Source organism: Ranitomeya variabilis, chromosome 1, assembly GCF_051348905.1.
Source record: "Ranitomeya variabilis isolate aRanVar5 chromosome 1, aRanVar5.hap1, whole genome shotgun sequence".
NCBI classification, from domain to species: Eukaryota; Metazoa; Chordata; class Amphibia; order Anura; family Dendrobatidae; genus Ranitomeya; species Ranitomeya variabilis.
In genome coordinates this window covers 749,607,130-749,622,720 of record NC_135232.1, presented here as the reverse complement: position 1 = coordinate 749,622,720, position 15,591 = coordinate 749,607,130, and the positions used below count along the sequence as shown (strand labels likewise).

At 42.5% G+C, this 15,591-nt stretch overlaps 1 protein-coding gene across 1 annotated transcript in view; it reads left to right on the top strand.

Annotated features, from left to right (window-relative positions):
- The window catches only part of CACNA1S (calcium voltage-gated channel subunit alpha1 S), a 422,207-nt gene that overhangs the window by 266,206 nt on the left and 140,410 nt on the right, over nucleotides 1-15,591 (top strand). Inside the window, exons 21-24 of the mRNA XM_077270340.1 lie at nucleotides 11,376-11,463; nucleotides 11,578-11,685; nucleotides 14,902-14,954; nucleotides 15,081-15,227. Coding sequence (XP_077126455.1) covers nucleotides 11,376-11,463; nucleotides 11,578-11,685; nucleotides 14,902-14,954; nucleotides 15,081-15,227 — 396 coding nt within the window. The remainder of the gene's footprint in view (nucleotides 1-11,375; nucleotides 11,464-11,577; nucleotides 11,686-14,901; nucleotides 14,955-15,080; nucleotides 15,228-15,591) is intronic.

Genomic DNA, 15,591 nt, shown 5'->3' with positions numbered 1-15,591 from the left:
CCGTCACTACACTGGATGCGTCACACACGTTTTTCACTATTTTAGTGACGTACGTCGACACGTTATTTTACTGCACAACGACGTACAGCAGAAGACGGAAGTGTGAAAGAAGCCTAAAGAACCCTTTCCTATTTAGATGCTGGAGTCACCTTTCCTCCACGCATAGCGAATGCCCCCAGGTCCTGTTCAAAATTTTTGGAATTAATAAATTATGTGCTAATCCTTTGTACTGATAAAACATGTACACTGACAAACAAAAGGGTAACAATGTTTTTCACTTTTGACTTTCTGGCTCCATATCTCACCATCCACTACTGTTTCGAATGTGAGACTACCATCATTTTATAGACAATCATCTTGGCTATCTCACACAATTTGACTTTCAACTATTTTGCATATGATTAGTTATGCAGATTCTTGTCATGTCACTGCATTGTTACTGTTTTTCAAAATCTTTTTCTTCCTGTATACTACAAAATACAACCTGTTCTCACATTCCCTAATAGCTTAGTGTGTCATTAGGTTGAGTCCCAAGCGAAAGGTTACTGGTTCGAATAGAAGCACAGCCATGAAGAGATTTCTCCAAGCAAAGAAAAGCAGCAGCATCCAGCTCATCGATAGCGGTCTCTCAGCCAAGAAAATTTGCCAAACTATATCATGTGAGTGCCATGACAGTTGAAAGAATATGAGATTAAGTCCGTCAATCCACTCAGAAGCCAAAAGGTGGACATCCAGGCAAAATATTGGAGTCAACAAGTTCGCTCATCACAAGGTCTATTGAGTTGCCCGCTAGGGCCGTGGGGTACTCGGTACCGGGGCCTATGTTCATAGGGGGATGTCACAGTGGCTGCGACCCGGTCCGTGGACCCAGGCGCCCATGTAAAAGGGGAAAGGTCTTTAAAGGGAATAAAGTTTGTGTTCGTGACACCACCTGTGGTATTCGGTCAGTGGGGACCGAAGCTGCTTTAAGGGGTCCTCTGGGGTGATGTTATGGCAGCTACATGGTATCCCTTCCCACAGGTGAAGTATATCCCCAGGGTTCCCAGTGTGTAGATGGAAGATGGTGAATGGCGCAGTAAGGAATGAGGACACAGGTTTGCAGTCTCTTTACCTTGTTTACTGAAGACTTCAGGCAGCCATAATCCAGGGCACCAGATCACAGGGCAGGCAGGGTCCGGCCGGCTTGGAGGCAAGTTAGGAGTCCCCTTATCCAGGTGGAAATCAAAGCCTTCCTCTAGCGCCGTGGTGTTGTAGTCCCTTACTGCCTATGGTTTCAGATAAGGTCCTCACAGATGTTCTCTCTCTGTCCCCCGTATAGGATAGGACACAACCCGTATGACTGGTGACTTGAGCCTGTTTATAGCACGCCCCGGGCTCTAAGGGTGTCACCGTGCCTCCTGGGTATTAAGGTGGACAGGTAACTTGGAGTTCAGCTGTCCTGCCAGTCTCTGATTTAAGTCGTAGAGGCTCTTACAACCTCGGTGTTTCGGCTACCGGTCTCTGCGCCTCAGAAGGCACCTCTGCACCTCTCCTGTGCTTCGCTCTCCTACCCGCTCACTGCAATATATTCGGCTTTCGTATAATCTCTTTGCAGGAGCTGCAGCGCTGCGGCTGCACAGCTCCGTACACCTTCCTCTGCCTCAGACTGCTCCAGTCTGTTTCCTGGCAAGAACTCACTAACTTTCCCTACAAACTACCATATATATGGGGAGCCACCTAGTTAATAGGATCAAAAGCTTCCCCTGGTGGCCTGGAGTGTGAATGTGTTGCATGCTTGTGTTTACCTGTTGCCAGTTATCCCTTCTTGCCTCCAAACATAACATCACTCTCCCCGTGAGGAAAGCAATGCTACTGTGATGACCAGGACCCTGGGGCGCCACACTATCAGTTCTGGATGAAATAAACACAGCAGTGGAGGTGGCTCATATGCTTCATAATAGTGAGATCTCAGCAGTCCATGCAAACATCATGCAACGCATGTTAGACAAGTTAGGAATGGTGGTTCGAAAAAAGTGAAAAAGCCTCAACTTCAATATGGTCATAAGAAGTGTCGACTCAAGTTTACAGTGGAAAGTAGAAGAAGATAGGAAGCAGGTGATTTAGAGTGATGAGACTAGGCTATGATGGGTGCAAATGGGTCTGGAAAAAACATGGGGAAAAGAATCAAGAAATTGAAGGAACTGTGAAGTAAGGTGGAGGAAACCTGATGATATGTGTCACACAAGTCACTATGGTAAATATTAACCCCAGAAGTAGAGAGAAGGACTACAATAACACATGGCAAAAATATATACTACTTAAAGAGTAAGTTAAGGGAGGTCAAACAATCTGAGGTCAGGTCCTAGAAATGGTGCAGTACAACCAGGGGAAGTTAGAGACAAAATCCAATTCACGAGCCGAGGTCAGGAAAACCAGAAAGAAAAGACAGATTACAGGGATCAGGCACAAGGGAAGTCAGGTCACAAGCCAAGAGTCTAAAACCAGGAAGGGAATAAAGTCAGGCTAGGTCAGGCACAGAGGGCTTAGGCTTACACAGGCAGTAGCAAGTGTACGACTGACACTGGATGAAGGAGCTAGCATGCTTAAGTAGAAGACTAATCAAGGAAAGTGAACACAGATAATTGCATCACAGACCCAGCACAAAAAAAAACAGACTGACAGGCCATACCCAAAGTAACATATCAGACAAGAACAGAGTGGAGATCGTGACAGTATGGCTTTTTTTCACAGCCAAAAGCGTTGAATATTTGATTGGGTAGTTTCAATGCTGAGCTATATATGAGTATCCCACAAGACGAGTTACTTTGTACGCTCGGGTACTATGGATATGAATAGGACATAGGACGACATAGTGTTCCAGCAGGACAATGACCTGAAACATACATTGAGATTCTCAAAAAAATGGTTCAATGACATTGAAGTAGAGGAGCTGGATTGCCCACATAGTCCCCAGACCTCATCCCAATCGAACACTTGTAGGTAGAGTTCAAGAAAAAAACATGCAGAAGAGATACGGGATCAGATTTCATTCGATACGTGTTTGATTCTGAACGAGAGCATGCCCAGAAGGATTCAAGCAATGTTGAAAGCCAAGGGTGAATTTACAAAATACTGACAAAATATTAAAACTTAAAATGTAGATTTTTAGGAGCAAAAAGAATAATAATGCAGTGACATGATGCAAATTTGCATAACTAATCATATGCTGAATAGTTTCAAGTACAATTTATGTATGAGTTAGCCAAGCTGACTGTCTATAAAATTATGGTAGTCTCATGTTCGAAGCAGTAGTGGATGGTGAGATATGGAGCCTGAAAGTCAAAAGTTTAAAACATTGTTACTCTTTTGATCATCATTGTATTAATACATGTTAATGAGATCTCCTTTGAGGTGTCTTTTTTTCTAAGCAAAACAAGTCCAACTTTTCCATCCTCCCATTATAAGAGAGGTCTTCCATTTTTGTAATAATTAGAGATGAGCGAACCTTTCAAGGTTTGGTTTGATTCAGTTTGATTGCCAAGGAGTTTGTCAAACGGATCCGAACCTCATTGAATTCAACGGGAGGCAAATCCAAATGCATAGACAACACCTTCGAGGGGGGGGGCAAAAAGCTGCCCAAAAAGTTCACATTAGGGGCAGACACCAGGAAAAGTGGCATCAATTGACCCACAGTACAAATTTAATAATGACACAGCAGCAGTCAGCTATGGGCCGTGCATGAGGTATCAGGGTCTAGGCCGGCATTTACAGCTTTGTATTTAAGTTTAAATTAAGACAAGGTGGGTGAGGGACTGGTGTAGGCCTGTTGTGCTGGGAGCCCTGGTACCTCATGCAACAGCTTAAACGTGATTTGTGATCAGCCACACTCAAGTGGCACAAATATCAGCTTGGAATACCACAAATGTTCTAAAAATTTAAGGATAGTAACACAGATAGTTGACTAAAAGTTATTACAGGCCTGCCAGTCTGGGATCCCTACTGCTACAGGCAACACACATGAAGGACACCCAACTTGGAGTACAAATATTTCCGCAAATTATTGACACACACCTCCCGATGGGCGCCGCCATCTTCTTCCGGCACATAAATGGCGGGCGCATGTGCAGTGCGCCCGCCGGCCGGCACCCGGGACATCTGTGGGGTCTCGGCTGCTGGGGGTAGCCGAGACCCCAAAGAACATGATCCGGGTCGGTTTTTACCGACCCCTGTTTTGCGATCGCCGGTAATTAACTGTTTACCGGAAACAGCAAAAAAAAATAAAAAGCGAAGTGTAATTCTCTGTCCTCTGATGTGATCGCACATCAGAGGACAGAGAAATAGGGGGATTCGGGGACCCTATCATACTTACCGGTGTCCCTGGGTCCTCCTGCGTCCTCTCCTGCCGGCCGGCTTCTTCCTATGGAAAGAAAATGGCGGGCGCATGCGCAGTGCGCCCGCTCACTGCTGCCATCTGCCGGCCGGCAGGAGAGAGGAGTTGGGGCTAAAATTAGGGTTAGGGCTAGGGTTAGGGTTAGGGCTAGGGTTAGGGTTGGGGCTAAATTTAGGGTTAGGGTTAGGGCTAAATTTAGGGTTAGGGTTGGGGCTAAATTTAGGGTTAGGGCTAGGGTTAAGGTTGGGGCTAAAGTTAGGGCTAGAGTTAGAGTTGGGGCTAAAGTTAGGGTTAGGGTTGGGGCTAAAGTTAGGACTAGGGTTGCGGCTAAAGTTAGGATTAGAGTTGGGATTAGGGTTTGGATTAGGGTTGGCATTAGGGTTACGTTTGGGATTAGGGTTAGGTTTGGGATTAGGGTTAAGGTTAGGGTTGGGATTAGGGGTGTATTGGGATTAGGGTTAGGTTTGAGGTTAGGGTTGAGATTAGGATTAGGGGTGTGTTGGATTTAGGGTTCTGATTAGGGTTATGGTTGTTTTGGGGTTAGGGTTGCGATTATCCTTAGGGTTGTGATTAGGATTATGGATCGGGTTGGCATTAGGGTTAGGCCTCTTTCACACTTCAGTCTTTTGGCGTCAGTCTGAAACCGCCATTTTCCTCAAATAGCAGATCCACCATTTTTTTTCGCGGATCCGCTATATTCCCATAGACATGCATTAGCGACGGATTGTGGCGGATGGTCGTCCGTTCCATCCTCCATGCGATGGATCCGTCGAGATTTGGCGGATGTCATCTAGACATTGACGGCCATTGTAACATTTTTTGTCTGCGCCGAAATTGCGGTTCGCGACGGATCCGTCGCGTTCGTCATTCCATAAAATGGCCGCCTATGGGCGACGGATCCGTCGTTACCGTCATTTTGGCGGATCCGTCGCCCCAATCCGCTTTTTCAATTGTGCATGCTCCAAAAAGTAGATACTTTTCCCAGACAACCCCCAAGTAACGGATCCGTCAAAAAAACGGATCCGTTAAAACCGTTTTCTCAACAATTGTGACGGATCCGTTGATCCGTCACTATGTCGGAGCTGACTGACGCCAAACAACTGAAGTGTGAAAGAAGCCTTAGGGGTGTGTTGGGGTTAGGGTTGGAGTTAGATTTGGGGGGTTTCCACTGTTTAGGTACATCAGGGGGTCTCTAAACGCCACAGCCAATTTTGAGCTCAAAAAGTCAAATGGTGCTCCCTCCCTTCCGAGCTCTGCCGTGCACCCAAACAGTGGTTTACCCCCACATATGGGGCATCAGCATACTCGGGATAAATTGGACAACAATTTTTAGGGTCCAATTTCTCCTGTTACCCTTGTGAAAATAAAAACTTGGGGGCTAAAAAATCTTTTTTGTGGAAAAAAAAAATATTTTTTATTTTCACGACTCTGCATTATAAACTTCTGTGAAGCAGTTGGGCATTCAAAGTTCTCACCACACATCTAGATAAGTTCCTTGGGGGGTCTAGTTTCCAAAATGGGGTCACTTGTGGGGGGTTTCTACTGTTTAGGTACATCAGGGGCTCTGCAAACGCAACATAACGCCCGCAGACCATTCTATCAAAGTCTGCATTCCAAAACGGCGCTCCTTCCCTTCCGAGCTCTGCCATGCGCCCAAACAGTGGTTTACCCCAACATATGGGGTATCAGCCTACTCAGCATAAATTGCACAATAAATTTTGGGGTACAATTTCTCCTGTTACCCTTTAGAAAATAAAAAATTGCAGGCTAAAAAATCATTTTTGAGGGAAAAAAAAGGATTTTTTATTTTCACGGCTCTACTTTATAAATTTCTGTGAAGCACTTGGGGGTTTAAAGTGCTCACCACACATCTAGATAAGTTCCTTGAGTGGTCTAGTTTCCAAAATGGGGTCGTTTGTGGGGGGTTTCTACTGTTTAGGCACATCAGGGGCTCTCCACACGAAACATGGTGTCCGATCTTAATTCCAGCCAATTCTACATTGAAAAAGTAAAACGGCGCTCCTTCTCTTCCAAGCTCTGCGGTGCGCCCAAACAGTGGTTTACTCCCACATATGGGGTATTGACGTACTCAGGAGAAATTGCACAACAACTTTTGTGGTCTAATTTGTCCTGTTACCCTTGTGAAAATAAGAATTTGTGGGCAAAAAGATCATTTTTGTGTAAACAAATGCGATTTTTTATTTTCACGGCTCTACTTTATAAACTTCTGTGAAGCACTTGGGGGCTCAAAGTGCTCACCACACATCTAGATAAGTTCCTTAAGGGGTCTAGTTTCCAAAATGGTGTCACTTGTGGGGGGGTTTCCACTGTTTAGGCACATCAGGGGCTCTCTAAACGTGACATGGCATCCGATCTCAATTCCAGCCAATTCTGCATTGAAAAAGTAAAACGGCGCTCCTTCTCTTCCAAGCTCTACGGTGTGCCCAAACAGTGGTTTACCCCCACATATGGGGTATCGGCGTATTCAGGAGAAATTGCACAACAACATTTATGGTTAAATTTCTGTTTTTACACTTGTGAAAATAAAAAAATATGGTTCTGAAGTAAAATGTTTGCAAAAAAAAGTTAAATGTTCAGTTTTGCCTTCCACATTGTTTCAGTTCCTGTGAAGCACATAAAGGGTTAATAAACTTCTTGAATGTGGTTTTGAGCACCTTGAGGGGTGCAGTTTTTAGAATGGTGTCATACTTGGTTATTTTCTATCATATAGACCCCTCAAAATGACTTCAAATGTGATGTGGTCCCTAAAAAAAAAATGGTGTTGTAAAAATGAGAAATTGCTGGTCAACTGTTAACCCTTATAACTCCCTAACAAAAACAAATTTTGATTCCAAAATTGTGCTGATGTAAAGTAGACATGTGGGAAATGTTATTTATTAACTATTTTTTGTGACATATCTCTCTGATTTAAGGGCATAAAAATACAAAGTTTGAAAATTGCTAAATTTTATAATTTTTTGCCATATTTCTGTTTTTTTCATAAATAATCGCAAGTAATATTGAAGAAATGTTACAACTAACATGAAGTACAATATGTTGCGAAATAACATTCTCAGAATCAGCAGGATCCGTTGAAGCGTTCCAGAGTTATAACCTCATAAAGTGACAGTGGTCAGAATTGTAAAAATTGGCCTGGTTATTAAGTACCAAATTGGCTCTGTCACTAAGGGGTTAAAAACAGAACACAAAACTACTATTGCCTTTTGTGTTCTATAGATACTATTGTTTTTAACTAACAGGGTCCCAAGGGATAGCCATCGCGAAGCGGGGGCGCCATAACGCTCCCCCCTAGGGTGCCAACCCCCGCAGACAGGCAGGTGTGAGCATAGTGTACACACCAGGGACACCTAGCATACCCCATTTTAAATTTAGTGTTTCTGTGTGAGCACAAATGTTTGTGTGTATTTAGTCAATTTGTGGTGTGAACCAATTTGTGGGTTCTATTTATCAATAAATATTTCGTTGGATAGGGATTGTAATGATATTGATTTGAGACCCTGGTTCTAAATTTAATTTTTGAAAGTAGTGTAGGTTGTAGGTTTGTCGGAAGAGGTATTTCTTCAGGTTCCTTTTGAAGGTTCCCATGGTAGGCGAGAGTATGATATGTTCGGGTACATTGTTCCAAAGTAGAGGATATCTACGGGTGAAATTTAGTATGCGATTGTAGGAAGTGGAGATAAAAGGGCAGTAGAGAAGGAGATCTTGTAACGATCAGAGGTTGCATGCAGATACAGTTGTGCTTAAAAGTTTACATACCCCGACAGAATTTTTGCTTTTTTGGCCTTTTTTCAGAGAGCATGAATGATTGATAACACCAAAACTTTTTCTCCACTCGTGGTTAGTGGTTGGGTGAAGCCATTTATTGTTAAACTACAGTGGTTTCTCTTTTAAAATCATAACAACAACCCAAAACATCCAAATTACCCTAATCAAAAGTTCACAAAACCTGGTGATTTTGGCCTGATAACATGAACAGAAGTTAATGTAAGCAGGTTGCGGGATGCAGTGATGGGCAGGAGGCAGAGCAAGGGTTAGCAAGTATAGCAGTTTTAATGTAACGGGAATACTCCACGTAGGGAGGAAAAGGGTTAAACAAGGGATTAACAGTATAAATGGCAAAAGGATATGGTGAGTAGAAAAACAACGGTACAGATCATGGCGATTCCGATGAAAGTCACTAGTTCCTCAGTCCATGAAGTAAATAGCGCCAACAACGGCTGGTGCGGTGTCCTTTCCAATGGGGTTAACAACAATACCCTGTCTTCTGGCGACAGTGGTCGGTCTCTGGTACCTTCCACTGCCCCTTATCCATATACTACAGTGACTGATAAGGGTACGGGCCACAGTCCTGTATGAGCCCAAGGTGGCTCTGCAACTATAATCACTAATGAAGTCAGGTCACAAGTCTCAGGGCAATTATTAGCTGGCAACGTCAGGGTATAGATAACAGTCATGCACCAAGTCTCTTTCAAGCGGCACACGCGCAGTACTCACGGGCCTGAAGTATCTGGCACTTTGCTTTATGGTGGTCACAGGGCACACACTGCATGTCTCTCCCTCTCTGGTCCCCGCTGTTGGTGGCGTGGCGATGGCGGACGCTGACCTGAGCAACGCTGGTGCTCCCAGAACAGAGCACTCCTCTCTCTGGCTTCTACAGCACGCCTAGCCCTTCTCTCTGCTCTGTGTGCATGGCTCTGCAGGCGACAGGGGCCCTCTCTATGCGGCCCATTGCATTGCTGGCAATCTCTGATGGGGAGGGGAAGCGGAGCACGCCGTTCACCTCTGTGCGCGCTGCCCAGGGTGGGCGCCAAACTGCTCTTCTGTGTGCACTTTCCCCTTTTATATCCCTGTCCCTCTTGATCAGGAGGAAGTCCAGCCTCACTGCAGCTTCTCCCAGGCAACAGAGGAAGGTTCCCCTCACTAAAGTTTCCCCCCAAGAACAGGGGATGCACACAGGTACCCGCAGTCTGGTTGCCCCCTTACATTAACACAAATGGGTTTGAATGGCCAATAAAGGTATGGAGTAGACAGGTTTTGGATAATTTTGTATGCCAAACTTAGGGTTTTGAACAGGAGTCTCTGGGCAATGGGGAGCCAGTGAAGGGATTGACAGAGGGGAGAAGCCAGGGAATAGCAGGGTGACAGGTGAATTAGTCATCCAGCAGAGTTTAGGATAGATTGGATGGGTGCGATAGTGTTAGCATGGAGGCCACAGAGCAGGAGGTTGTAGTTGTCGAGGCGGGAGATGATGAGGGCATGCACTAGTGTCTCTGCAAATTCATGGTTGAGGAATTTGCGGATTTGTGAGATATTTTTGGGTTGGAGTCGGCAGAAAGGGGAAGGGGCTTGAGTCTCGGATTTGAAGGAGAGATCAGAGTCAAGCCATTGATTGTGATGGATAGGTCAGTTGGGGAGCTGAATGAGATGGTGGAAACATGATGAATTCGGTTTTATCCATGTTAAGTTTTAGAAAACTAGCAGAGAAGAAAGATGATATAGAGGTCTATTATTGTGGTATTCTGGTTACTAAGGAGGTGATGTCAGGTCCTGAGATGTAGATCTGTGTGTCATAAGCATAGAGGTGATACTGAAAGCTGTGAGAAGGTGTAGATGGAGTATAGCAGGGGTCATAAAACTGAACCTTGGGGGACACTGACAGATAGGGGTGAGATGAGGAGTTGGTGTGTGAGTCAGAGACACTGAATGTCCAGTAGAAGATTAACACTAGGCCTGTTCGCAAGTGTGAAGAGAAGTTTTTTTTATTTATTTTTTTACTGTTGGTAGTGATATGACATTTGTAAAAAAAAAAAAAATGTATTTAACATAAAAACATGATTTAAACGATAGCTAATTTTTTGATGACACCTTTCCGGCACTAAGTTACAGTTGAAACTATAAGTTTACATATACTATAAAAAAGACACATATGCATGTTTTCCCAATATCTGACATGAAATCATAATAAACCTTTCCTGTTTTAGGTCAATTACCATAATTATTAATATTTGCCAAATGCCAAATTAATGAGAGTAATAAAAATGCCTCATTACTCTGTCATTTGGCGAATTTTAATAATTAAGGTAATCCTAATTGACCTAAAATGGCAAAAGGTTTATTCTGATTTCATGTCAGATATTGAGAAAAAATGCATATGTCTTTTTATATAGTGTATGTAAACTTCTGATTTCAACTGTATATACACTCCTCAACACTGAAATTGCAATACCAAGAAAGAAAAGTCCTGTAATTATGAAAATTACAGGATTGGATTCCAAACATTAATTTATTCAATATCGAATATGAGCACCATGTCCAGTAATTCATGAACTTGCATGCCATGACATGCTATCAATGAGGTTATTAACGGTTGTTTTAGAAATTTTCTGCCACACTGAATGCACTACAGCATGCAAATCATCAAGAACCGCTGCTGGCAGCACCCTTTTCAATTGCCAAGCAATGACGTAGCAGATGTACATCATGGGAGATAAGTCCAGAGATGCTGCAGGCCATGGTAGCAAGTTTACGTCATGCAGGCTGCTCACAGTAGCACAGGCAACATGTTGTCTGGCATTGTCATGTTAAAAAACTGCTCCTGGGTTACCGTGGAGAACTTACTGCATATATACTAGCATCAGCAATGACATGTGCGTTATTCTGCAATAATGTTGCATCAGGCTGGCTAATCAAAAGAAGAGCTAAGGATTTTGGCAGGTGGTACACCCACTCCCATGCAGGGCCTCAGTCGTGGCCGATGAAATGGTACATACAAATCAATTCAAACCAACTTTAATACATATACATGTATTTATTTTTTTGTTTTATGAAATTATGTATTTACAATGAATGTTATCAAAGTGGTTATATCAGTTACTTAAATATACAGCTTATAATTCTGCATTTTTACAAGATTTGCTGTCAACATATAGAAGAGCATAGCTTGAATGTTTAATATTTCTCTTAACTCACCTTTTTTTAATCCAAGGTCCAGTGCTATTTCTGTAGTAAAGATTCTTAGGGTACTCAGAGTTTTACGTCCTCTTCGAGCCATAAATCGTGCTAAAGGTTTAAAGGTAGGAAAAATACAGTAGTCATTTTTTTATGTTTAATTCTCCACCACCATATTTGATTTTTTTGTAGTTGCATTTACACTTACATCTCTCTTTTCTTTTTTTGACCTTCAACAGCATGTAGTCCAGTGTTTATTTGTAGCAATTAAAACCATTGGTAACATTGTCCTGGTAACAACGCTTCTACAGTTCATGTTTTCCTGCATTGGTGTACAATTGTTCAAGGTATGCAATTTAAAAATGCATCGTCTATTTTTATCTTAATTACTTATAGTTTCCATGATAAATTGAGAACTTTTATTTTCATTTAAGTTTTTACTTGTCATTTAAAGTCTATAAAACGTGCTGTAGATGGGTGAGGACCAGGGTCCTAGTATCACTAGTAGTTATAAGCGAGCACTAAAATGCTCAAGTGCTCGAATCGAGTAACGAGTATAATGGAAGTCAATATGAAACTTGAAAATTTTTCTGGGAAATACTCCCAGGAGGTCTCAGGGGCAATAAAATCTCTGAAATGGTTGGGGAAAGTGCTCAAATGGAATAGGAACAGCATTGGGAAGATGCATGGACGCATCTCAGACTACATGGTTGTGCTAGGAACAATGTTGTCAGAGCATTATGCCATTTATACGGACTGGCAATAAAACTTACCAAACTGAAGATAAAACTGATTTTACAAGAAAGAATGGTAGGAAACATTCTTTCCTCTACAATGATTTGTATATATGGCAAAATTAAAAAAGAGAGAAAAACCCGACTCCTCCACCCCTTAGGCTATGTTCATGTAAGGAATGGGACTCCTAGACTGGTAAAGCCTATCAACAATTGAAAGTAGGCATTGCAAAACACCCTAGAATACACATAGAGGAGGGCCTCAGAAAACATTTTCCCCATCTGGAATGAGTGGGACTACTAGACTGGTAAAGCGTATGCACTCCAATACACCCTGAAACACATACAGTAGCACCTCAAAAAACATTTACTATTAGAGGAGACTACTCAGGGTACAACTGGCACAACAAGGACCTTCAGGCATCCAACTCCAATGTTGCTCTAGCTAAGGTTGGCGGCGGTTCCTCCTGTGCCGGCTCTGGGCATCAGGCAGCCCTGAGAATTCAAAACATTTTTTTCATATCCTTGGAAACATTTGAAAATTCATGAACCAATGTGAAGCAACAAAAAGAAAAGCGTCACTCATTGAATCCTTTCTCTTAAATTCTTTAATCCATCAGATTGCCGGGAGAGGGAGGACTGAGGATGATGGATGTTTCATGTCTCCACAACGTTTCTAACCTTCCTTAATAGGGGGTCACTTCATGCACATAAGTAGACACATAAAAATATACAATTCTACAAAACAAGTGAACTTTTTCCTTTAAACCTATGGGACCTTGTTTATCTACATCTAAAATTCATTTGGCTTCTCTTTTTAGTAACAGTCTATTATAATCATCACCTTGTATAGGATATTTTACTTTTTCCAAACCTGCAAACTGGAGTGTGTTTGGGTTGGTGTCATAATTTCATAGTTACATAGTTATGTTGGTTAAATAAATACCCAGGTCCATCAAATTTCAACCTTTCTCCACCAACTGTACATTTCGTCACTAATCTAGCTATAATCCGCAATGTTATGTGTATCGAGGAAATCGTCCAGCCCTTTTTTTAAATCTATTATAGTGTCTGCCATTACTACCTCTTGTGGTCGGGCATTCCACAGTCTGACAGCTCTAACTGTTTAGCTGTCAGAATCGCCTTTCTTCCACCCGTAATGAGTGCTCCAATCCCAACTTTTCCAACCTCTCCTCATATGAGAGGCCTTCCATCCCTTGTAATATTCTAGTTGCCTGTCGTTGAACTGATTATAACTTCTGAATATCCTTTTTAAAATGTGGAGCCCAAAACTGGATCCCATATTCTAGATGTGACCTCACAAGTGATTTATAAAGGGGTAATAAAGAGTATATGAAAGGAAGACGTTGCGAATATAAGGGAGTATGTTATGCACTAACTGGGAGTTCATGAGCACAGAGGCAATAGAAGACATGCAATAAATTGTAATAAGGTTATTCGGGTTCCTTTATGCAGCAGGCAACGTTCCAGCAAAATCTGTGCTTGATAAGCAAAATTGCAGTCTACTGAAACAGCAATTTATTCTTTGGGCAACATGAATCATGTGACAGGTCCCAGTTAAGAGTTAACATACTTGTTGAATGCATATCGTTTATTAATAATATATGTAATTTTGCTACTGGCATCCTAAACAAACAACCCTGTGTCTATCAATGCATGCTCACACAGGCCCACAGGGGAACAGGTGAATCCCCCTGTGGGCCCCTGTGCAGGAGTCTACCTCCAATCCCTAGGAACAGTAAATGGGCCAATACACTTGATTCACTACATACAGACAAAGGGAGCATCTGATCACTCAATTTACAAGCTACCAGTTCATTGTTATATAGAAACATAGGTAAATTTGTGAATAATAGTAATGTAATGTATTCATGTGTAAAGTGCCAAAGCGAGGTAGTCGTGGGCGAGCTGCTGCTCCCACTCGCTCCGGCACCCTACAGGCAACACGTGTCCTCGTCCCTGTGTGCTGCTGGGTGTGGGGTGCATCACACTTAATTCTGGCCCGCAGGACTCATTTGGCTCCAGATTTTCCTCTTCTGGAACCTTGGCAGCAATCACTCTACAGCAGCAATCAAGACACAACTTCAGTCCTGGTTCTTGGTGTGGGTAGAGTATCCCTCCTGCTAACTTATCCAGCACTAGGAATTCTTCTCCTCCATTAGCAGTGCACCCGCACTGCATCACCTCCAACCTCTTAGAGTTTGAGTCCACCTTTCCCTGTAGCTTCACAGACTGAGTGCGCCCAAGGGCCCCTATGTTCATCTCGAGGTTCTCAGGCTGACAGATTCACATTCTTTGCCAATCCACTGCTCTAATTATTAGGCCCACATTGTCCCTAGCAGCCTTTTGCCTGTGACTGCTGCTGTCATTTCTCACTGCTTATCCCAACTGACCTTGATAATTCCTGAACTTGGCACTTCCTCTAGCTCCCCCTTCCTAATCTGGGCTGGCCTTACAGTTAACCCTATCTAGGCTAGACTTCAGCTCCTGAGGGTTTTACTCTCAGATAACATGCATCAATATAAAATACACTTAACCACATTTAACCATTTGGGGTGTCAAGGAGTGGAACATCACCTCTACCTCTCCTACATGTGTAGTTGAACAGAGGGCCTCCAGAGTCAATGCTATTGGTGGGGTCTTGGCAGCTCAGTTTTATGCTGCTTCCATGGATCATAGGTGGTCAACATTTGGAGATATATATTGTTTCATAGCATTAAAGTGAGCTCCCTGGAGGTTTCTCTTTCTGTCTGTAAATCTGAATCTTTAACAGTAAAGTGTATGACTGTTGTACTTATCTATCTTTAGGGAAAATTCTTCAGCTGTACTGATAAAACAAAGATAACACAGCAAGAGTGCAGGTATGCTCCTTGTACTGTTGATTTCTAAGTGCCTGGGCTTTTTTTTCATTTAATAGGAAGAAATTCTTCCTATACATTTACGGTAACTCTGCTAGTATGTTTTAACATTGGCTTTTTCATCCTTAGGGGTTATTATATTGATGCTGATGATGGCGACCCAACTCAGTTGCAATTAAAATCCAGAATGTGGATGCATAGTGATTTTCATTTTGATAATGTACTCTCAGGAATGATGTCTCTTTTTACCATCTCTACCTTTGAGGGCTGGCCACAGTAAGGAATTTAAATTTTGTATATGCCTTATATTGATGTGATAGTCATAATATCATATCTTACTGCACACAAATATATAGATATATATTCAAAATGCAGCATTATTCTTTATTCATTTTTCTAAATTCACTGACATGAGTTGTAAGTTACTGCTCTATGGATAATAGAAACATGACACCACTTCTGTATTTATCACCCACTCCGGGTTTTGGCTTACAGATACTGATGTAAAATACTGACCAAATACCGAACTTGTAATTGTGTCCTCAATGTGACATTCCACGTTCGGACTACACATTTTCAAATATAGCCACTCTACCTGGTGCCTTCTATTTGCCTCCTTTGTTCAAATCAACTTAAAAAA